Here is a 24,525-nt window from a genome sequence, read left to right as displayed (position 1 = left end):
GGAGTCTGTCAGGTTGAGGAGTTAGAGGAGTTAAATGAGGAGTTAGAGGAGGAATCGAGGAGTTAAATGTTGTGTGCCTGTCATGGTATACAATGCAGCACTTGGCAGAGATGGTCCATATGACATCATGCATAAATCTTAGGGACACAGCGTTGAGTGCAGAGCTTTCAAAAATAAAACGAGACCTATAGAGCGGTCCATGGGGTCGCTAAGAGTCGGACACGACTGAGCGACTTCACTTTCACTTTTCACTTTCACGCATTGGAGAAGGAAATGGCAACCCACTCCAGTGTTCTTGCCTGGAGAATCCCAGGGATGGGGGAGCCTGATGGGCTGCCGTCTATGGGGTCACACAGAGTCGGACATGACTGAAGCGACTTAGCAGCAGCAGCAGCATAGAGTGGTACCTGTATAATTTCTCAAGGATAAATACATGCTTTCAGGGACATATATCAAGTATATTTAAATAGAAGCCCCCCAAGAAGAGACTAGGAGTGTATATAACGGCTAAATGGGAAAAACTAAAATGAAGAGGGTCTAGAGACCTGAGAATAACAAAATACAGGAATATGATGAACTCGCCTCTGTATCTGAGATTTAACAGAGGAAAAAAAAAAAAAGATGTCTTAGTAAGCATATTTGTTGGAATAATTGTACAAGTACCTAAATTGGAGTTTTGGCACTGGAGACTGTGAAAAGTGGATAGATTCTGGCCATACTGTACAGATACCACCAGCAGAGTGCTGATGGGGAAGGAAGGGGCGGGGTCAAGGATCACTCCTAGTTTTGACCTAAGTAACTGGATGGAGAACGGGATTATTTACAGAGAAGAGAAAGAATTTCTGGGGAAAGAAATTTTGCTGGGGGTGGAAATTTCCTAATTTTTGCTTTCATATGCACATGTCATCTGTTTTCATCATGTAACCTCTGAGATGCCTACTGGACATCCAAGTGGAGATGTCTAAGACTGGAAGTTCCAGAAGGTCAGGGCCTTCACCTGTTTGCATTGCTGTACCTGGAAGGGAGCTCTCACATAGTAGGCACTCTATAAATATTTGTTGAATAACAGAATGGATGAAGATAAACAGGCAGTTAGATTTACAAGATGGAGCTCAGGGGAAAGCTCGGGCTGGAGAAAATGATTTGGAATTTGTCATATGTAGATGGCATTTAAAGTCAGGAGAAGAGATGAGACCATCATCTAAGAAGAAAGTGTAGAGAAAAGGATGAAAAAAGAAAAGAAACAGGACAAATTCCTGAGTTCTTTAATATACTTTAATGTATCAAAAAAGAAGAAATGTCAACTGAGAGAGGTCAAGGAAGATAAGGAAAGGGAACTGACCTTTATTGACTTTTAATACTGATTATTTAGTATTTGCCTGATATAAAAAATTTTACTTACTTTTAAAAATACATGAGTGTATGCACGCTAAGTCATTTCAATCATGTCCAACTCTTTGCAGCCCCATGGACGGTAGCCCACCAGGCTCCTCTGTCCATGGGATTCTCAGCAAGAATACTGGAGTGGGTTGCCATGCTCTCCTCCGGGGGATCTTCCTGACCCAGGGATCAAACCTGCATCTCTTAAGTCTCCTGCATTGGCAGGCTGGTTCTTTACCACTGGTACCACCTGGGAGACTTCCTAAAAATTTATATAAGACAGCTCAATATAGAAAAATATCAACATTCAGCTTAATGTCTTCAAACAGAATGTGGGTGACTAGGGAGGCAAAGGCTTGTCACCTGCTGCCACTTTACCTGGTCCGTGTTCCCTGAGTGAAAATTGCTTCAGTTGAAAACCAGAGCCTTCAAATCGGATCCTCTGTCACTGTGACTTGCAATTTGGAGCTTTGAATCCTTGTCTGTTTTCTCTGTTCTCAGCATCTTATGGCCTGTGTCCCTTAAAACCAGTAATTGCAGAACTTTGCTCTTTGTCCTTGAAGAATGTCTTCTTATTTTTATAGGCTACCTTTCAGAGTCTCCTGAAGTAACTCCATGTAGATTTCATATTCTGTATTTTGATGATACCAAAAATGTTCTCCAGATTTGGTGAAACTCAACTGTTCTTGTGGTTTTAAGTCTAGCTATTTGTGGATTTACTCTTTATGCTTTTGAACTTTATTAAAGAAGTGGAAAAACAAGAAGAAAGTTCATTTTGCTTTTTTATGCATATGTCACCTGGCAGCTCAGAACTCAGGGTGGTCATTTGCTGTCTGTGTGCTGAAGACCCCATGGCCATTGCCACCCTTGTCATCTGCATCACTAAAAACCTCATCTTTCTAAATAATGACTATAATCATAGCACTGTTTTCTTTGATGACTTTCAACTGCTCTCCATTTTTTCAGTTATGCACCAGTCCTGTCCTTGACATCCACAGTCATCCATAATATGACCTCACTTCACTTTTTCTGTCTGATCTCTTCCCTCTATGTTATATTGATCTTAGGGTAAATACACTGGTTTCATCATGTACCCAACCTGCCTTACATCTTTGCATCAGTTATTCTGTACCTTTGCATGAATGATCTTCCCAGTCACAAGTTCGTTTGCTAAAATCCTATCCTTCGAGGTATATCTCCAAAATCACCTCCTAGATAAAGCTTTGCCTGACATCCATCTGGCTCTTCTTTCTTCCTGGCTCGCCTCCTTAGTACTTTGCCTATTTTTATTTCCTCTGTCTCTTACCTTAGTGCACTTTGTATTGTGGTGATTATGTAACTGGCTCCTCTCTCTACTGGGTCACAAGCTCCTTGAAGGAAAGGACTGCGTGTCTCGTCTTTGCAATCTGTTCCTGTTCCAAGCTCAATGCCTTGTGGACAGGAGTTGAACAGAATAGAACTGTGATGAATAAAATAGGGAGAACCAGGGAACAGGGTGTTTCAGAGCAATCACTGGACTTAAAAAGAGCTGGAAGAGGCAGGATATGGAGGGAAGATAATAGAGAAAGTGTGACCAATCGAAGGAAAACACAATCCCCATTTCTTTCCACATGGAGTCCTCTGAGTGATTCGGACATCCCGCCTGCATCCCTGCTCTTCCCATCATCTCATTATTTCCCTCCCTTCTGTGAAAACCACTCCTTTAGACACAGAAGTCATTGCCTCAAAGCAGGCTCATAGGCATTCAACATTTTTTTCCCCTCCACTTCAGAATAAGTCTATCCACACCAAGTATTTATTTGTTCTCTCGCTGTTACCTTATAGATAATCAGTTCATACAGAATGAGAAAGGGATGTCTTAAGGCAAACAATAAGATGGTTGGATATATTTGCTTCTTGTGTCCAGGGACATAACTTAATTAACAGAGGGTGCTCTCCAGCTCAGGGTGGGAGGGGAGATATTTGTTAGAAGTTTTCCTGGCTGTATGGTGTTTAGTGCCATTGCGGGCCATGCTGAGCACAAGCATAAACCCCCAGGCATGAGCCCTGTTTCTGGGGAGAAGGGAGGCAGTGAAAATGCCCAGATGTGCTCTCGTGTGTGTGTGTGTGTGTGTGTGTGTGTGTGTATGTGCGTGTCTGTCTATGTATGTGGTTATTGCTTCTGCAATCTGTTCCCCTGCCTTTTTAAAGTGAACTCAAGGTTTGTCAGATTACTCCAGTACAGGGTGGGCTTGCAAGGCTGGCTCTCTCCTCTTCACCCTTAGAAATGATCTTCTTTGGTGTTAAACAGAGACCGGCTTTCATTGTTCTTATATTGTGGCCTTTCTCTTTCCTTAATCTGTGTCTAACCATGCTTCCCAGGTGGCCCGGTGGTAAAGAATCCAGCGGCATTGCAGTGCAAGAACCACAGGAGAAGTGGGTTTGATCCCTGGGTCGGGGAGACTCCCTGGAGGAGGAAATGGCAACCCTCTCCAGTATTCATGCTGGGATAATCCCGTGGTGGGCTACAGTCTGTTGGGGTCACAAAGAATCGGACATGACTGAAGCAACTGAGCATGCATGCATATGTCTAACTATACTATCAGTGGTTTTGTTAAGGATCTTTCAAACCCGATATAAAAAATGCTTAAAATGGAAATAAGGTGACCCTATCTCTTTGACAGTGGCAGTTTGGGGTTTTCATTTAGATATTCATCAATTTATTTCTCCTGTTTTCTCTCCGATATAGGTCTGGTTCAGTGAGAAGATGTTTGAACCGTCGTTCTGTTTTTATACAGGGTATAAAATCCCTGTGTGCAAAACCTTGGATCAGTATTTCGAATACATCCAGTCATTGCCATCTCTAGATAACCCTGAAGTCTTTGGGCTTCACCCAAACGCTGATATCACGTAAGTTCCTAGCATTTTTTAATTTGAAAGGATATAACCCAGCCTGGCAAAGTCTGTGCACTTCATTTGCTCTCTTAATCTCTCTCCTTTCCCTTCTTTTTATTTTACTGTGAAAAACAGTAGTGTCACTTCCTATCTCCCAATTACAATTTTGTCCTATCTTGGCCTGCTTGCCCATCGCTAAATCCTGCTGCTCTGGAGTTTATGACAGTGTTAAAGCTCTAATTTATGCATTGATTATTTCTCCTCTGTTGTGTCATAAAACCAGTTGGTGTTCTTGGTCTTGATGCCACTGATCTGGTAGGATGGTAGCCTTCTAGTTCTTTGCCTTTTATCTCAAAAAATCTATTAAACATAATGGTCATAAACAGAATGTAAAAGGTTCAGGAGGGCAGAGAGAAGAGGAGGAGGACATGTATTTCTGCGGATCCTCTCAGAGGTGGCCCCTCTCCCTCTACTCGCTCACCTGCATCCTTGTGTAAGTAGCTAGCTGCCTTGGAAGGCAGGATGCTATGAGCACAGGTGCAAAGGACACAGATGCAGAGCCCAGGAAGAAGGGCTCTGCGTGATGTCCCTGCCCTGGTCACTGTGGTAAGAGGTGGTAGGGAAGAGACAAGACATGCATCCAGTCCCAGGCCCCTTCTCAGGCCCGTCCTTTGGATGAGATCTCACCCCCTACCTGAATCCAAGACCACCCAGCTCCACAGAGAGGACTCCAAGAAGCCACAGCTGAGAACCTCCCTGGATGTTCATGCCTGGGGCTCACTGACCAAAGACCAAGGATTTCTGTCCAGCAGAGTGCCTCGTTTCAGGAAATGGAAGAAACCAAGACTCCTGCTGCAGATTCTAAGCTGTGACAGCTGGGAGGAGTAAGTTGTGCCTCGCTCCTGGTCACTCACCTGCAGCAGCAGGTCCAGCAGCTCTGTGATGGGGCGTGGACATCTCCACCTCCTGGTTCTCTGTCCTGGCCTAGCATCCCTGCTCCCGCTGTATCTTCTCTCCACCCCGAGCATGCTCCCTGCCCCAGCAGAAGGCTTGGTCTCCTGGCCTCTGTCACTCACATTCATTCTCACCCCTCCACATCCTCTAAACTCTACCACGCCTCTTTTCATCTTCAAAGTCATGGGCGTGACCCCCAAAGACCCACCAATGGCCATCACTCATTTCAGACCCCATGACAGAACAGTTATGGTGCTTTGGTGGCAGCTCTAGGTGTTATTTTAAGAGACTATCGTAAGTTAGCAGGAGACAGGAAAGAAGTGAAGAAATGAAAGGGAATCCTCAGAAATCCCACTGGGAATTAATATCATCTGAAAGAGAGCACACAAAGAAGGAGTTGTTTTTAATTAATTAGTTGATTTTTGGGCCATGTGAGGGATGCGGGATCTTAGTTCCCTAACCAGGGATCGAACCTGTGCCTGCTGCAGTGGATGCATGGAGTCTTAACCAGTGGATCACTGGGGAAGTCGTGGGAAGGAGTTTTAATTTAGCTAAGACTTTAGAAACATGTGTCAAACCACTCCTCTGCCCAGAACCCTCCTGAGGCTCCTGTCTTCACTCCAAGTCAAGGGCAAGAGCTGACCATGACCTATAGGTGACCCGCAAAGCCCAGTGATGCCATCTGACCCCGACCTATCAGCTGGTCTCCTTTTACCCTCTCCTGCAATTGTGCTGCTTAGCTCCAGCTTCTGCTAGCTTCCTGTTACTTGGACAGGCCAGATGGCTCCCACCACAGGTCCTTCCTACCATAGAATACACCTCCTGGAACATCTTTCCCCCAGATATCACTGGGGCTCACTTTTCCACCTCTTCCGGTCTTAATGTCACCTACTCAAAAATATCTTCCCTGGCTGCCTTATTTAAAAATTGCAAACCACCCCCCAACTCCCACCCCAAATTCCATCCTCCTTGCCTGCTTTTTTCCTGTCGATTGTATCACCACCTCTCTGTTCACTTATTGATTTGCTTGTTGTCTATCAACCTGGCTTCCTTTCCTCCCTTTAACATCTTTTAATCCATTATGTCTGAAATGTCTGCCTGTTTTCACTACTGTAGCTTCCAGGGCTAAAGAGCACCTGCTCAGTTCAGTTGCTCAGTCGTGTCCGACTCTTTGTGACCCCATGAATCGCAGCACGCCAGGCCTCCCTGTCCATCACCATCTCCCAGAGTTCACTCAGACTCACGTCCATTGAGTCTGTGATGCCATCCAGCCATCTCATCCTCTGTCGTCCCCTTCTCCTCCTGCCCCCAATCTCTCCCAGCATCAGAGTCTTTTCCAATGAGTCAACTCTTCACATGAGCTGGCCAAAGTACTGGAGCTTCAGCTTTAGCATCATTCCTTCCAAAGAAATCCCAGGGTTGATCTCCTTCAGAATGGACTGGTTGGATCGCCTTGCAGTCTCCTCAAGAGTCTTCTCCAACACCACAATTCAAATGCATCAATTCTTCGGCACTCAACCTTCTTCACAGTCCAACTCTCACATCCATACATGACCACAGGAAAAACCATAGCCTTGACTAGACGGACCTTAGTCAGCAAAGTAATGTCTCTGCTTTTGAATATACTATCTAGGTTGGTCATAACTTTTCTTCCAAGGAGTAAGTGTCTTTTAATTTCATGGCTGCAGTCACCATCTGCAGTGATTTTGGAGCCCCCAAAAAAAAAGTCTGACACTGTTTCTACTGTTTCCCCATCTATTTGCCATGAAGTGATGGGACCGGATGCCATGGTCTTCGTTTTCTGAATGTTGAGCTTTAAGCCAACTTTTTCACTCTCCTCTTTCACTTTCATCAAGAGGCTTTTTAGCTCCTCTTCACTTTCTGCCATAAGGGTGGTATCATCTGCATATCTGAGGTTATTGATATTTCTCCTGGCAATCTTGATTCCAGCTTGTGTTTCTTCCAGTCCAGCGTTTCTCATGATGTACTCTGCATATAAGTTAAATAAGCAGGGTGACGATATACAGCCTTGACGCACTCCTTTTCCTATTTGGAACCAGTCTGTTGTTCCATGTCCAGTTTAACTGCTACTCAGGCACTATTTGTTGAATAGTGTCACATTTGTTGAATGTGTCAGCGGTAGTAAATTCTTCTAGGCCATGGAGAGACTAATTAATAGAGATAGTCCACAGAAAGATCTCATGAGTTTGAGGGAATGGCCAGAAAAATGGCCAGTAAGTTTTAATGTACTTGTAAATTAACCATTGAAATGGTTCACTTATGAGGGCTCTAAACTCTGATTCCATCCTTGGCAAGAGCCCCAGGAGCCACATTGGCTGGTACCTAGAGAGTCTGATCCTGTTGGGTTCCACAAGATCCTACCAAGGAACATATGAAACCAGGTTGACAGTGTCTCACCCTGGCTTACAGGGATGGCATTCCTATGACTGGATTGCTGTAGCAGTTTTGGTCACCGGCTCTCAAGAGAGATAAACCAGAGCTAGAAAAGTCCAAAAGAACATGGTGAAGCACCTCAACCTCAGCACGGATGAGGACATCTACCTGCTTGGAAAAGCCATGCTGCCCGGCTTCTGGACAATTCGCTGCAGAGCATAAGCTCAGCAGCCAGGCCCCCTTCCCCTTCCCCATCGGCATTTTACAGCCAGTCTTTTGGCCACCACGGGCCTGGGAAGGAAGACTGTGTTCCTGAATAATCACAGCCCATACTTCAGGCAGCAAGAGCCCTGGGGCTTCAGAAACTCAAGGGCAGGGCCCCCAGCCCAGCCTGCCCTGTTGTCACGGGGGTGTGTGAACCCAGAACCTCCTGTCTCACTCATGTATACCCATTTAGCATTCCCTCCAGAGAGGGTCCTCCCGCCCCCAACCTAGGTAAATGCAAGATCCACCTTTCCCACCAGGGCTGCCAAAACTGGTCTGCTTTCCCCACCAGAATGATGTTGTTATTGCAAACCAGGGAAACAGGAAAAAAGGTACAGTCTCTATCCTCACGGAGAAGGCGATGGCAACCCACTCCAGTACTCTTGCCTGGAAAATCCCATGGACAGAGGAGCCTGGTGGGCTGCAGTCCACGGGGTCACGAAGAGTCGGACACAACTGAGTGACTTCACTTTCACTTTTCACTTTTAAACATTGGAGAAGGAAATGGCAGCCCGCTCCAGTGTTCTTGCCTGGAGAATCCCAGGGATGGGGGAGCCTGGTGGGCTGCCATCTATGGGGTCGCACAGAGTTGGACAGGACTGAAGCAACTTAGCAGCAGCAGAAAAGTCCAGAGAAGAGCAACCAAACTAATCCAGATGGGAGGCAATGATAAAGACAAACTTTTGGTTTTTGTCCTTGACTTTCTTTCTTGAACTATTATAAACCCTCATAAATGTCGCTGGTACAATGAACTCCCATATACCCTTTACCTGGGTTCACCAACTGTTAAAATTTTGTTCCATTAGTTTTTTTTGTCCTGTATTTATCAGTTTGTTTATTCATCTACAGCTATATCCATACACAACCATATCTATTTGTGTGTGTGTGTGTATGTGTGTGTGTGTGTGTGTGCTTATAGACCCTGTGAGTGGGCAGAGATAGGAGATATGTGTTTTTTTAAAACATCATGAGCTCATGGGTAACTCTAGTACCAATACACCTCAGAGCTCTTCCTTGTCCTTGCTCATTTCACACAGTGATCTCCTTTCTCCCACGGGGAGAACTCAGGTTCTCAGCACTTCAGTTTGTTTACTCATTTGCTCCAAATTACACTGTTATGGAAAGTGGGGTCCAGCTGATCACTGCTCAAAAGCCAATAAAGAAGCCAGTTGGTGGAAGGAAAACTTTGGTTTACTTTGGATGCCGGCAACCGGTGGTGAGGGTGGACACCTGTCCAAAGGCTGACTCCCTTCCACTGACAGTCGAGGGCAGAAGCTTTTATAGACAGAAGCAGAGGGCTACATGTAGAAACAGCACAGTCAGCTCTGACAGTCATCTTAAAATTTGTCATCGGTGGTCTAACCAGCGTCACCCTGATTGTTTTAAGTACAGTTAATCCTTAGTTCCGGGATCAGTTTGTTCCCGTTTCCCAGAATTGTGGCAGTTTTTGTTATAGCGACAAGCCTAGTCATCACGTAGTTAAGTTCTTCCACCTGGTGGGGGTTTCAGTATCTGTAAGACAGCTCATAGGATATGGTCTAGAACATTATCTATAGCCCTTGAGGAGGTACTAAAAGTTCTTGAGCGTGCTTAATGACTGAACTGTTATTATTTAGTCTTGTTGGACTATTTTCCTTTGTTTCTGCATTTTCTCTCTTCTCTGATTAAACTTATTCTTTGGTTAAAGTTTTTCCACAGACAAAAGGCAGGCTGAGAACATGAGGGGAAAGGACTATAGTATCCTCTTCCATTTCACCACCAATACCATATGACCAACAACAGATGCACCAACTGGAGGTCAAGATTTTTTTGCAGTTCTTTTTGTCTCCTAGAATATATCCCATTGAGAGTGCACAGAGTGCTGTGTTCAGAAGTGATTCAGATTGTTTTTTCTGTGAGTTTGTGCTATCAGTTGATGTACAGGTGCATTCACTTGTTTCTATTTATATTACATTTTAGGGTTTTTAAAAAATTTTTGTTGATTGTTTTAAATATGTGAAACATGAATATGGCTCAAAAGTCACAGCTATATAATGTGGTTCTTAGAAAAGTCTCAGCCCTCCCACCATTCCCCCTTCTGTCACAGGCAACCAAATGCATTAGCTTCTGGCTTATCTCCTCTCTATTTCTTTTTGCTCATACATAAGTATCATATATATTCTTATTTTCCTTTCTCTCTGATACAAAATTGCCATTATGCATATAATTATATATGTAACTATATATCCATATATGTTTATATATATATCACCATATATATTTGTGTGTGTCTCACTTCTTTCACTTAACAATGATCCTGTAATCATCTACCTGTTCATAGGTATCTTCCTCATTAAAGGCACATCTCAGAGATATCATTTCAGACTACCACAATAAAACAAGCCACATGATATTTTTAGTTTCCCGGTGCATATAAATGTTATGTTCACACTAGCTTAACTGTAGCCAATTAAGTGTTCAGTAGAATTATGTCTAAAAAACAAATGCACCCATCTTAATTTGAAATAGTTTATTGCTTTAAAATACTGACCTTTATCTGAGTCTTCAGCAGGTCATAGTAGTAACATCAAAGGTCACTGATCACAGATCACTGTAACAAATACAATAAAATAATAATAAAAGTTAGAAATATTGTGAGGATTACCAAAATGTGACTCAGAGATATGAAATGAGCAAATGCTGTTGGAAAAAATGGTGCAAATAGACTTGACTGACAGGGTTTTCACAAACCTTCGATTTGTAAAAATTACAGTCTCTTTGAAGAGCAAAACACCAAAGTGCAGAGAAACAGATATGCCTGGGTCATATGTATTATAGTTCATTCATCCATTTTCCTATGGATGGGCCTATTGGTTGTATCCAATATTTTGCTGTCTCCCTAGTTCCTCAATTAATAATCTCATGCTTATGGTTTTTCCATGTTGTAAGAGATGTATTTTTCAGGGTAAATTGCTGTGGGTGGGATTGCTAGATCAAGGATTAATGCATATTTCCAGTTTTCCTTACAGAGGACTGTGCTGTTTTACAATCTCACCAACAATTGACACCTACAGTGTCACACGGTCAACAGTATGATTCAGTCAGCAGAGTGTTGGTGAAGCTTATTTTTCACCAATATGACTAATGACAAATGGCTTCTCAGCATAGCTTTATTTCCTCTTACTTTAAGGGAAACTGAGCACCCTTTTCCCTATATTTAAGGGCTGTTTGGACTAAGAGGCCTTCTTGGAGACCCTATGAATACACGTGTGTAATGATACCAGCAGAGATTAGGGATGATGACAGATGGAGAGGGTAGAGTGAAGCTGAGAACTGGCCCCACAAGGAGACCTATTTGGTGAATACAGAGCAGTGACTGAGAGTCTTCTGTGGTTTCCATCTATTTGTTGCTGCTACCTGCTGGACAGAGAGGGCACAGCGTACTTTCTATGCCATGTGGCAAGTCTCTCTTCTCAGCCCTCTCCAGAGGCTCATCTGCCATTGCTGGCAGGTGTGCTCCAGGTTCAATAAGCTGTCTTTTCCCCAAATTGAGCATCAGGATCTTGCAACCTCTTATAACACCAAGTGAGGTCATGTACAAAGTGCTGTAACACTGCCTCGCTTGGAGGACTATTTCTGCCAGAAGCAACTAGCTGGTGTGAAAGACTTGTGATCCTCCTCTTATCTCTCTCCATTCTGAACTTCCCCCTTTAGTCTGTCCTAGAGTCTTCCCTAGGGTCCCCCTCTTTCCAGGGACCTTGGCCTGTTTCTGTCTCCAGCTCAGTTCAGAAGCTACACCTGTCTTTGGTTGTTTTCTTAACCTCTGAGTGGGCTTTGTTCTAAATTTGATGTTTCTTTCCTCTGGTCTCTGAAATATGTGGTGACTGTATTCCTTTCCTCCCCCTTCCTGGCAACTGAGCCCACCTTCTTGGAGGGCTGTGCTCCAATGCCTCACTGTGCCCCCACCAACCACCAGGAGGCAGTAAGCAATGGCGGTCAAAAGGGTGTTAGTTGCTCAGTCGTGTCCGACTGCAATCCCATGGACTGACAGGCTCCTCTGTCCATGGGATTTCCCAGGCAAGAAATACTGGAGTGGATAGCCATTTCCTTCTCTGGGGGGTTTCTTCCTGACCCAGGGATTGAACCTGGGTTTCCTGCATTGAAGGCAGATTCTTTACCATCTGAGCCACCAGGGAAACCCATAAACTTCCCAGCTAAAACCTACCCCTGGTCTCCTCTCAACTACACCCTTCCCACACCAGATAGAAGTGACTCTCCACATTCTATGTGGGATGAAAGAGGTAAAGGATTCCCTGTTATTCCTGGCCCAGGAGCCAAGATGGTGGAGGAGTTGGGAACAGGATTGCACTGGGGTGGGGGGTGTGGAATTACAGAGTCCTGTTTGGGTGTGTTGAGTTGGGAAAGATGATGAAATGTGTCTGAGGGGAAAGAGAGTGTATCATGTGGACTAGAGCCAGGTGAGAGGTTTGATAGCATTTGTACAGAGACAACAGTTGTAACTAGAGAGGTGGTGGCCGATGGCATCACCAACTCCATGGACGTGAGTTTGGATGAACTCCGGGAGTTGGTGATGGACAGGGAGGCCTGGCGTGCTGCGATTCATGGGGTTGCAAAGAGTCGGACATGACTGAGCGACTGAACTGAACTGAACTGACCTCTCTAAGATGCGCTAATTGAATCTGTGTGGATGTACCAGCTAGAGGAATCCTTACTAGTTTTTCTGACTGTCCACCCTGTACAACACCACTCTTGCTTCCAGACAGACCCAGCGGCTGTATTTGGGCCGCTGTAGAGAACCTGTTGGTGGGAATCTATACTCTAAAGTTAGTGGCCATAAATTTGAGGGAAGAAAGAAATTTGGGGGAGGGGGGACCGATCCTGCTTAAGCATGCCTGATCCCTGAAGTAGAGGGGGAAAATCCAGCTGAATAAATGCTTTAAAATAAATAAAATCTCTCCCAAGAGCTTAGATACCTTGGTGACAGGAACCATAAAAAATGCATAGTTTATTCCCATTTTATTATCTAGATTTATAAGATACCAAGTACTCTGTACATTCAACTACCTCAATAACAGAAACAATTATTTTCACTCTTGTAGTCATTAGCAGTTAGGCATATTTTTCTACTTTCTGAAATTTATCAAATGTCTTATTACAACTTTTATGTTCATTTCCATTCAGGATAAATTTAATTGTATTCCCTTTAGTTTTGGCTGACTTTTGAGCTTCAGGTTTTAATTTAAAAATTTATGCCCATTGATATTTCACGTGTGAAGATATAGATAAATCTGGGCTGGCCTGGATATGACAGTCACTAATAGCTCATTAGATGGTTAATTGTGTATTTTATAGGCCGTTCTGTTTTTTTGTGTGCATTTTATTTTTCATGACCCACGACTGTCCCACCCAACAGAGATGACCTAGACATCTCCCTCAAATCACAAAACTGCAAGCCCAATATGAACTGCAAGTCCCGTGTTTACTCCAAAGAGAGATTTTCTTCTAGAAGTGGCTTGGGACCAAAGCTCGTGGAGTGTTATAGTTCCTGTTCTTCATCTCAGAGCTTTTATAGGGACTGTTTTCCTGAAAGCCCTTGGGCTTTGAGGCATATAGAGATATTCACAATCTCCATTCTAACCAGCTAACTAGGCTCTGCCTTTCCTATCTTTACAAACAGAAAACACTTTGTGGAAAAATGAAATGTAAGCTGTACAGCCCTGGTGTTCTGCGCCTAATAAAATGTGTGGTGGGGATGCGATCTGGAGGGTTTGTCCAGCTCCTGTGAAAATTGGTCATCTTTTCAGGGGTTTGTCCCCCTCATCCATAGTGTGAGGACTATTTTCAGATCCTCTCATAAAAAAATGAAACCATCCACCATGAAAGTGATTTCTTAGGTGAAATCTAGCACCGACAACTCCATCGGTCCCTCCCTGGAGAGCTGGTGAGCGTGACTGGTACCAGCCAAGAGCAAGTGAGTCGTGTCTGTGCTGGTGTGCGCTGTTGGCACCCAGCCACTGGTGCAGAGCATGTTTCCAGAAAAGATTCAAGCTGAAGGGGAGCCGAGAGAGCTCCTGAGAATCCCAGATATGGATTCTTTCCCCTCTTTTATTTGTAGCTAGAACAGGTAGGGAGAATGAGCTCGGGTTTTCTTAGTATGCATGGAAATTTACTGTTGTCTTCTCTGTAAACTTTAAAGGTCTCTGTTTAAATTTAATCATGTTTAAATTATATCTGATTCTCTTGTGTTTTGAGGAATACATATATATATATATATATATATATATATATATCTCCCTTTGTATGTGGGAATGTGCCTGGAAAAAATGGACAGTAATGATAATATACTATACTTTTACCATAAGAAAGAACAAATAGTTAAATTTTCATGCCCTTTAAATATTGGAGAATTGTTCTCCTTTATATTTGAGGTTTAATGCAATCCAAGCTAGTTGGCCTCAATTCAATAAACAAATATTTATTGAGAACATACTCCCTAGCCAGCCTGGGGAGAAGGCAATGGCAACCCACTCCAGTACTCTTGCCTGGAAAATCCCATGGACGAAGGAGCCTGGTAGGCTGCAGTCCATGGGGTCGCTAAGAGTCAGACACGACTGAGCGACTTCACTTTCACTTTTCACTTTCATGCATTGGAGAAGGAAATGGCAACCCACTCCAGTGTTCTTGCCTGGAGAATCCCAGAGACGGGGGAGCCTGGTGGGCTGCTGTCTATGGGGTCGCACAGAGTCGGACATGACTGAAGCGACTTAGCAGCAGCAGCAGCAGCAGCAGCAGCAGCCAGCCTGGGGATACAAAGATCAGTACGGCTCAGTCCTTGCCCTTGGAGCTCATCATCCGTTAGGGAAGATAGATGAGTGACAAATAGTTATGCAGTGTGATATGGTTAACTCTAAAATCAGGAGGTATTATTCATGCTGCTATGAGAGCAAAGGCAAAGGAGCAGTAGATTCCAACTTAGGGGTCAAAGTAAGCTAGTGAGACAGTCCACATTGGAGCCATACCTTAAAGGGTGTGCAGGAGTTCTCAGGTTAGAGAAGGGGTGGGGAGGAGGTGACTACAGTATGCCAGGGGTGGGGGTGAGGTGAGGAGGCCGCAAGAAGGACAGAGAGCAAGAAAAGAGAAAGGTGATGAGCTGGAAGGATGCGTATGTATATGGAGTCATCAAGTTGTACACCTGCAATATGTACAATTAAAAATGAATAGAGACTTCCCTGGGGATCCAGTGGTTAAGAATCCACCTTGCAATGTGGGAGACATGCGTTTCGATCCCTGGTCAGGGAACTTAGATCCCACAAGCCACGAGTCAACTAAGCCTGCATAACTGCAGTTACTGAGCCTACGTGCTCTGAAGCCTGTGTGCTTCAACTAGAGAGTCTATTTGCTGCCAGGAAGATCCCGCATGCCACAGTTAAAATCCAACGCAGTCAAATACATAAACAAATATTTAAAATAAATAAACACTTTAGCTCAGTGAGAGAAAAGACATAGATTGGGGCACCTACACAAAGGGACAATCCAGAGATGGATACGACGTGTGTGGGGAACCAAGTCCTTTGTACCTAAAGCCTGGGAAGGAGGGGCTTGAAGAGAGGTGTTCCCTGACCTTGAGGCTGAGGCAAATGCAGAGATTAGCTTTTGAAGCTTTGGGGTGTCACTCAAAAGAGTTTGGGGCAGTTCTGAAGGCAGTGGGGATGAAGATGCTGGAATTTTCTAGATGGATCCTAGCAATGATTCAGACGTAGGACTTGGAAACCAAGAAGCGCTGGGGAATATGACATCAGAAGAAGGCTATTTCTGAATTCATAGGTTGAGCAGCTGGACGAAGACATCGATGTCAAAGGAGATGGGGCAAAAAACAGTTCAGGTGAAGGGAAAAGGAGAATAAAACAATGAGTTAGGTTTGGGGTTTGTTTGACTTAGGAAACAGAGAGCCCTAGGAGTCAGTGGAAATGTGGGTAGACGGAGTTCATGATAAAGTCAGAGATTTAATGTTGTATTAATATTTCATGATGCTCGGTAAAGTGACAATGATACCTACATCTTGCCTAATACAGCCGTTCACCACATACCCTATCTTCACTGTATCTAAAGCTACAGTGAGATCTTGGAATACTACGAATCGTGTGGACATTTAGATTTCTGAAAAACGCATATAATAGCATGTGGCTCCTTCACTTTCGCTAACTTCATATTGTTGTTCCATCACCTTTTTTCATAGGATTTGTTCCCCCTTCAGAGTTATTTTCATTTTTCTCATACTTTGCATGACTTTTTTGGCATATGTGAAATTTTTTAAACTTTTTTTTTATATTGGAGTATAGTTGATTAACAATGTTGTAATCGTTTGGCATGTACAGAAAAGTGATTCAGTTATACATGTACATGAATCTATTCTTTTTCAAATTCTTTTCCTGTTTAGGTTGTTACATAACATTGAGCAGAGTTCCCTGTGCTATACAGTAGGTCTTTGTCGATTATTCATTTTATTATTTTTTTAATTTAAATTTATTTATTTTAATTGGAGACTAATTACTTTACAATATTGTATTGGTTCTGCCACACATCAACATGAATCCACCATGGGTGTACACGTGTTCTCCATCCTGAACCCCCCTCCCTCCTCCCTCCCCGTACTATCCCTCTGGGTCATGCCAGTGCATCAGCCCCAAGGATCCTGTATCAAACCTGGACTGGTGATTCGTTTCTTATATGATATTATACATGTTTCCATGCCATTCCCCCAAATCATCCCACCCTCTCCCTCTCCCACAGAGTCCAAAAGACTGTTCTATACATCTGTGTCTCTTTTGCTGTCTCACATACAGGGTTATCGCTACCATCTTTCTAAATTCCATATATATGCGTTAGTATACTGTATTGGTGTTTTTCTTTCTGGCTTACTTCACTCTGTATAATAGGCTCCAGTCTCATCCACCTCATTAGAACTGATTCAAATGTATTTTTTTAATGGCTGAGTAATACTCCATCATGTATATGTACCATAGTTTTCTTATCCATTCATCTTCTGATGGACATCTAGGTTGTTTCCATGTCCTGGCTATTATAAACAGTGCTGCGATGAACATTGGGGTACACATGTCTCTTTCAATTCTGGTTTCCTCGGTGTGTATGCCCAGCAGTGGGATTGCTGGGTCATAAGGCAGTTCTATTTCCAGTTTTTTAAGGAATCTCCACACTGTTCTCCATAGTGGCTGTACTAGTTTGCATTCCCACCAACAATGTAAGAGGGTTCCCTTTTCTCCACACCCTCTCCAGCATTTATTGGTTGTAGACTTTTGGTTAGCAGCCATTCTGACTGGCGTGAAATGGTATCTCATTGTGGTTTTGATTTGCATTTCTCTGATAATGAGTGATGTTGAGCATCTTTTCATGTGTTTGTTAGCCATCTGTATGTTTTCTCTGGAGAAATGTCTGTTTAGTTCTTTGGCCCATTTTTTTATTGGGTCATTTATTTTTCTGGAATTGAGCTGCAGAAGTTGCTTGTATATTTTTGAGATTAGTTCTTTGTCAGTTTCTTCATTTGCTATTATTTTCTCCCATTCTGAAGGCTGTCTTTTCACCTTGCTTATAGTTTCCTTTGTTGTGCAGAAGCTTTTAATTTTAATTAGGTCCCATTTGTTTATTTTTGCTTTTATTTCCAATATTCGATTATTTATTTTAAATACAGCAGTGTGTACATCTCAAACCCAAACTCACTAACTATTCATTCTCCCCACTCTTCCCGGTAGTACAATTTTTAAACCTGAGATAACACCATTCTTCAAAGTTTAGGAATGGGTTGCAAGTGTCTTTGGTGCCATTTTACCAGAATATTTTGCTCTCTATTCATATGTTCAACTGTGTGCATGCTTGACGTATTCACCTTCCAACTTTTAAAATAAATGTCTTTTGGGATACTCTAAAACTCCAACATCTAAATAGAGGTTATTCAACAAAAATTAATTTAGAGATTAAAATTTTATGTAAAATTACACAAAATCCATTTTCATTTGTTAAAAATCACCTCCTACCTTATTGGGCCTTCTTGTGTGATTCATATGCTTAAAGGTCATGTGGAGTTAATAGCCTAACTCTGGTTGGATTACAGACATTTACTGGTCTGACACAGGACCCTCATAATCACTGTATCTGACTCAAAATCCAGCTGTAAAGCCTGGGTCCAGATGCAGCTATCTTCAGCCATGACTTTCAGAATGGATGCAGTTGTTTGGACACGCAGGTTTGCATCCTGATGCCAACCAATAAAAATGCTGAAGATAGAAGCGTCTCCTCCATTCTTCAGCTGGTTTCCTAAATGAATTAAAGCCTAGCTGGATAGAATTCCCTCTGTTCACAAAATATAATTTTTCATAAGCAGAGAATCCTGGATAATTTTAGCCATAGCTCCTTAAAATTCTGCCTGTTAGTAGGGTGTTTCACAAAAGGTTGTTTAATTCACACAACCTTGATGAAGAAAGAGAAAGAGATGAAGAAAGGAATGAAGAAAGAGATGTAGAAAGAAAAAAGTAAGACTCTCATGTAAGAAAAGGCAGAAGAGGGCCTTTTTGTGGAGCATAAATGTTACTAGGGATTTGTAAGACATGTTTTAAGGAACCTAAAACATTTCTCACTGATTCATCTCTGTTGAGTTCTTAACCCTTGTGGTGGGCTTTGTATCTAAGGGCTTTTTTTTTTTTTTTTCTATTTTTCAAAATGAAATGGTTTTAATACTCTTTATTTTAAAAAATCTTACTTTTTCATTGAGAAAAATTAGCAATACAGAAAATAGAAAGCCCAAAAGTAATAATCACATAAAAAACTCATCATACCAAAGTTTTTCTATTACTATACACTTGATATTATCAAGAAAAAATTAGATCATACCATATGGTTTTGTACTATGCTATTTCATTTCATGGGCCTTCCTGGTAGCTCAGATGGTAAAGAATCTGCCTGCAATGCAGGAGATTTGGGAAGATCCCCTGAAGAACAGAATGGCTGCCCACTCTGATATCCTTGCCTGGAGAATTCCATGGACAGAGGAGCCTACCAGTTTCCTCTGTCCAAGGGGTTGCAAAGAGTAACACAGCTGAGTGATAACACTTTTCACTGAATAATATCAATTCAATAACTCTACCTTATCAATTAATATAGAACTACATCACCGTTTTTACTAGATGTATAGATTTTTATAGAGCTTGTTTAGGATTTATCGTTACAAATACTGTCATAAGCAGTCTTATACATACATCTTTTTATATTTGTCTGATTAATTTTAAACCAATTTATTAAATGTTGAATACATACAAGAGCATTTATAAAACACTAAGAATAAATATTAAAATTGCCTTTTTTATATTGTTTCTATGCTTTGTTTCTTTTCTTCTTCCTCCTTTTTGATCTTCTGCTGAATGTGAATTTTTCTCTTTGTGTTTTCCCCCTTGGCTAGTTCGGAAGTTATGTACTGTGCTTCTGTTCTTTTTCTGATTACCCTAGAAATTTTAACATTAATTTTTAATTAAACCTAAAACGAACTTCTTTACCCTCTTCTCAATTAAATTCATAGGAAACTTTAACAACATTACTCCTCTCCTGGCATTTCAGCATTTTAATTTTATCTTCTTTCTTTTCTAACACCACAGTGAAACATATAATTCTTGTTTTATACCATCATGTTTACCCAGGCATGGACTCATTCTTTTCTACCTCCCAAATCTTCCGTCAGAATAATTATCTTCCTTTCTGAAATATACACTTTATCATTTCTTTCACTGAGAGTCTGTTGATTGTAAACTTTTTTTTTCCACACAAATGTCTTATTTTGCCCTTCTTTTTTGAAAAATAGCTTTATGGAGTTATAGTTTGTCTGTCATAAATTCCTTCATGTTAAGTGGACGGTTCTCTAATTTCAGAATATTTCCATTACCCCAAAGAATCCATGAGCCTATTTGTCATCAATTCACACTCCCGCCCCGAGCCTCAGAGCACCACTAATCTACTTTCTGTTTCTATAGATTGGCCTTTTCTGGACATTTCCTATATCTTGAAATCATATACTGTGTGTCTTTTGTGTACGGATTCTTTCATTTAGCATAATGTTTTTAAAGTTCATCCACATTTTAGCATGTATCAGTGCTTCATTGCTTTTGATTGTCAAATAATATTCCAATATATATATGAATATAATGGGTCTCCCAGGTGGCACTAGCAGTAAAGAACTCTGCCAGTACAGGAAACTTAAGAGACACGGATTTCATCCCTGGGTCGGGAAGATCCCCTGGAGGAGGGCATGGCAACCCACTCCAGTATTCTTGCCTAGAGAATTCCATGGACAGAGTAGCCTGGCAGGCTACAGTCCAGAAGGTCGCAAAGAGTCAGACACGACTGAAGCGACGTAGCACTCACATATGAATACATCACATTTTGTTTGTCCATTCAACAGTTAATGGGCATGTGGGTAGTTTCCGCTTTTTGATGATTATGAATAATACTGGTAGAACATTCACAGGCAAGTCTTTGTGTGGACAAGTCTTTTCATTTCTCTTGAACAGACAACTAGGAATGTAATTATTGGGTCAGATAGTTAATCTATCCCTAACATTTTAGGAAACTGCTAACTTATTTTCCAAAGAACTTGCACCAATTTACAATACCCTCCAGTGATGTATGAGGGCTTAAGTTTCTCCACATTGTTGTCAGTATTTGTTATTATCTGTTTTTTTAAAAATTATAACCATTCTTATAAATGTGAAGTGGTATCTCATTGTGATTTTCATTTGTATTTTCCTAGCAAATAATGAGGTTGAACATCTTTTTATGTGTAACTGGCTGTCAGTACAACTGCTCCATTTGCTGAAATGTCTGTTCAAATCTTTAGCCTTGCCCTCATTCATGAAAGATAATTGTGTTTGGGATACAATTCTGTATTTACAGTTAATCCCAGCACACAGAATTTACTGTTCTTTCCTTCTGGCTTTCACTGGTGCTATTGAGGAATCAGTTGCTAGTGTAATTGTCATTTCCTTCTATACAATTTCTTTTTCTCTCTGACTGCTTTTAAGATATTGTCTTTGTTTTTGATGTTCAACAATTCAATGGTGATATGTCTCAGTTCAGTTCAGTTGTTCAGCCGTGTCTGACTCTTCGCAACCCCGTGGACTGCATCACACCAGGCTTCCCTGTCCATCACCAACTCCCAAAGTTTGCTCAAACTCATGTCCATCGAGTTGGTGATGCCATCCAACCATCTCTTCTCTGCTATCCCCTTCTCCACCTGCTTTCAATCTTTTCCAGTGTCAGGGTCTTTTCTAATGAGTCAGTTTGTCGCATCAGTTGGCCAAAGTATTGGAGCTTCAGCTTTAGCATCAGTCCTTCCAATGAATATTCAGGACTGATCTCTAGGATCGACTGGTTTGATCTCCTTGCAGTCCAAGGGACTCTCAAGAATCTTCTCCAACACTACAGTTCAAAAAGATCAATTCTTTGGTGCTCAGCTTTCTTTATGGTCCAAGTCTCACATTCATACATGACTACTGGGAAAAAACATAGCTTTGACAGGATGGACCTTTCTCGACAAAGTGATACCTCTGCTTTTTAATATGCAGAGACATATTAAAGAGAGACGTATGACCAATGTCTAGATTGGTCATAGCTTTTCTTCCAAGGAGCAAGCATCGTTTAATTTCATGGCTGCAGTCACCATTTGGAGTGATTTTGGAGCCCAAGAAAATAAAATCTGTCACTGTTTCCATTGTTTCCCCACCTATTTGCCATGTAGTGATGGGACTGGATGCTATGATCTTCGTTTTTTGAATGTTGAGTTTTAAACCAGCTTCTTCACTCTCCTCTTTTACTTTCATCAAGAGGCTCTTTAGTTCCTCTTCACTTTCTGTCATTAGGGTGCTGTCATCTGCGTATCTGAGGTTATTGATATTTCTCCCTGCAAACTTGATTCCAGCTTGTGCTTCATCCAGCCTGGTGTTTTGCATGATGTACTCTACCTATAAGTTAAATAAGCAGGGTGACAATATACAGCCTTGACATACCCCTTTCCTAATTTGGAACCAATCCATTGTTCCATGTCCAGTTCTAACTGTTGCTTCTTGAACTCCCTACTGATTTCTCAATAGGCAAGTAGGGTGGCCTGGTATTCCTATCTTTGAAGAACTTTCCATAGTTTGTTGTGATCCACACAGTCAAAAGCTTTGACATAGTCAATAAAGCAGAAGTAGATGTTTTTCTGGAATTCCCTTGCTTTCTATAATCCAATGGATGTTGGCAATTTGATCTCTGCCTTTTCTAAATCCAACTTGAACATCTGAAAGTTCTCAGTTCCTGTGTTGTTGAAGCCTAGCTTGGAGAATTTTGAACATTACTTTGCTAGTGTGTGAGATGAGTGCAATTGTGCAATAGTTTGAACATTCTTTGGCATTGCCTTTCTCTGGATTCAAATAAAAACTGACCTTTTCCAGTCCTGTGGCCACTGCTGAGTTTTTCAAATTTTCTGGCATATTGAGTGCAGCAATATAACAGTACCATCTTTTAGGATTTGAAATATCTCAGCTGGAATTCCATCACCTCCACTAGCTTTGTTCATAGTGATGCTTCCTAAGGCCCACTTGACTTCACATTTCAGGATGTCTGGCTCTAGGTGAGTGACCACACTATTGTGGTTATCTGGATCATTAAGATCTTTTTTATATAGTTCTTCTGTGTATTCTTGACACCTCTTCTTAATATCTTCTGCTTCTGTGAGGTCCATACCGTTTCTGTTCTTTATTGTGCCCATCTTTGCATGAAATGTTCCCTTGGTATCTCTAATTTTATTGAAGAGATTGCTAGTTTCTCCCATTCTGTTGTTTTCCTCTATTTCTTTGCATTGATCACTGAGGAAGGCTTTCTTATCTCTCCTTACTATTCTTTGAAACTCTTCATTCAGATGGATATATCTTTCCTTTTCTCCTTTGCCTTTTGCTTCTCTTCTTTCCTCAGCTATTTGAAAGGCCTCCTCAGACAACCATTTTGCCTTGCTGCATTTCTTTTTCTTGGGGATGATTTTGATCACTGCCTCCTGTACAATGTCATGAACTTCCATCCATAGTTTTTCAGGCACTCTGTCTATCAGATCTAATCCCTTATATCTATTTGTCACTTCCACTGTATAATCATAAGGGATTTGATTTAGGTCATACCTTAATGGTCAAGTGGTTTTCCCCACTTTCTTCAATTTAAGTCTGAATTTGGCAATAAGGAGTTCATGATCTGAGCCACAGTCAGCTCCCAGTCTTGTTTTTGCTGACTGTATAGAGCTTCTCCATCTTCAGCTGCAAAGAATATAATCAATCTGATTTCGGTGTCGACCATCTGGTGATGTCCATGTGTAGAGTTGTCTCTTGTGTTGTTGGAGGAAGATGTTTGCTATGACCACTGCATTCTCTTAGCAAAACTCTATTAGCCTTTGCCCTGATTCATTTTGTATTCCAAGGCCAAACTTGCCTGTTACTCCAGTTATCTCTTGACCTTCTACTTTTGCATTCCAGTCCCCTATGATGAAAAGGATATCTTTTTTGGGTGTTAGTTCTAGAAGGTCTTGTAGGTCTTTGTAGAACTGTTCAACTTCAGCTTCTTCCGCATTAGTGGTTGGGACATAGACTTGGATTACTGTGATACTGAATGGTTTGCTTCGGAAACAGAGATCATTCTGTTGTTTTTGAGATTGCACCCAAGTACTGCATTTCAGACTCTTTTATTGACTATGAGGGCTACTCCATTTCTTCTAAGGGATTCCTACCCATAGTAGTAGATATAATGGTCATCTGAATTAAATTCACCCATTCCAGTCCATTTTAGTTCACTGATTCCTAAAATATCAATGTTCACTCTTGCTATCTCCTGTTTGACCACTTCTAATTTACTTTGATTCATGGACCTAACATTCCACGTTCCTATGCAATATTGTTCTTTACAGCATCGGACTTTACTTCCATCACCAGTCACATCCACAACTGGGCATTTGTTTTCTTTTTTTTGCTTTGGCTCTGTCTCTTTATTCTTTCTGGAGTTATTTCTCCACTCTTCTCAAGTAGCATATTGGGCACCTACTGACCTGCGGAGTTCATCTTTCAATGTCATATCTTTTTGCCTTTTTATACCATTCATGCAGTTCTCAAGACGTTCCCTTCTTCAGTGGACCGTGTTTTGTCAGAACTCTCCAGCATGACCCGTCTGTCTTGGGTGGCGTTGTTCATGGTTTCATTGAGTTAGATAAGGCTGTGATCCATGTGATCAACCTGGCCAGTTTTCTGTGACTGTGGTTTTCCTCTGTCTGCCCCCTGACTGATAAAGATAAGAGGCTTGTGGAATCTTCCTGATGGGAAGGACTGGCTCCGGAGGAATCTGGGTCTTATTCTGATGGACGGGGCTATGCTCAGTAAATCTTTAATCTAATTTTGTGTTGATGGGTGGGGCTGTGTTCTCTCTCTGTTATTTGGCCTGAGGCCAAACTATGGTAGGGGTAATGGCAGTAAAGGTGACCTCCTTCAAAGGGACTTATGCCAGCACTGTTTATACAGTGCCCCTGACCCCACAACAGGTCACTGTCAATCTACGCCTACACCAGAGACTCCTGGACACTCACAGACA

At 41.9% G+C, this 24,525-nt stretch overlaps 1 protein-coding gene across 2 annotated transcripts in view; it reads left to right on the top strand.

The window, feature by feature from the left end:
- Nucleotides 1–24,525, top strand: part of DNAH8 (dynein axonemal heavy chain 8) — a 313,398-nt gene that overhangs the window by 263,761 nt on the left and 25,112 nt on the right. For both annotated transcript variants that reach the window (XM_040249771.1, XM_040249772.1), the window contains exon 84: nucleotides 4,109–4,269. In XM_040249771.1, the coding sequence (XP_040105705.1) occupies nucleotides 4,109–4,269 (161 nt within the window). The remainder of the gene's footprint in view (nucleotides 1–4,108; nucleotides 4,270–24,525) is intronic.

This window comes from Oryx dammah, unplaced genomic scaffold (genome assembly GCF_014754425.2).
Source record: "Oryx dammah isolate SB20612 unplaced genomic scaffold, SCBI_Odam_1.1 HiC_scaffold_11, whole genome shotgun sequence".
In the NCBI taxonomy this organism is placed as follows: Eukaryota; Metazoa; Chordata; class Mammalia; order Artiodactyla; family Bovidae; genus Oryx; species Oryx dammah.
This window is presented reverse-complemented; position numbering and strand designations above follow the sequence as displayed.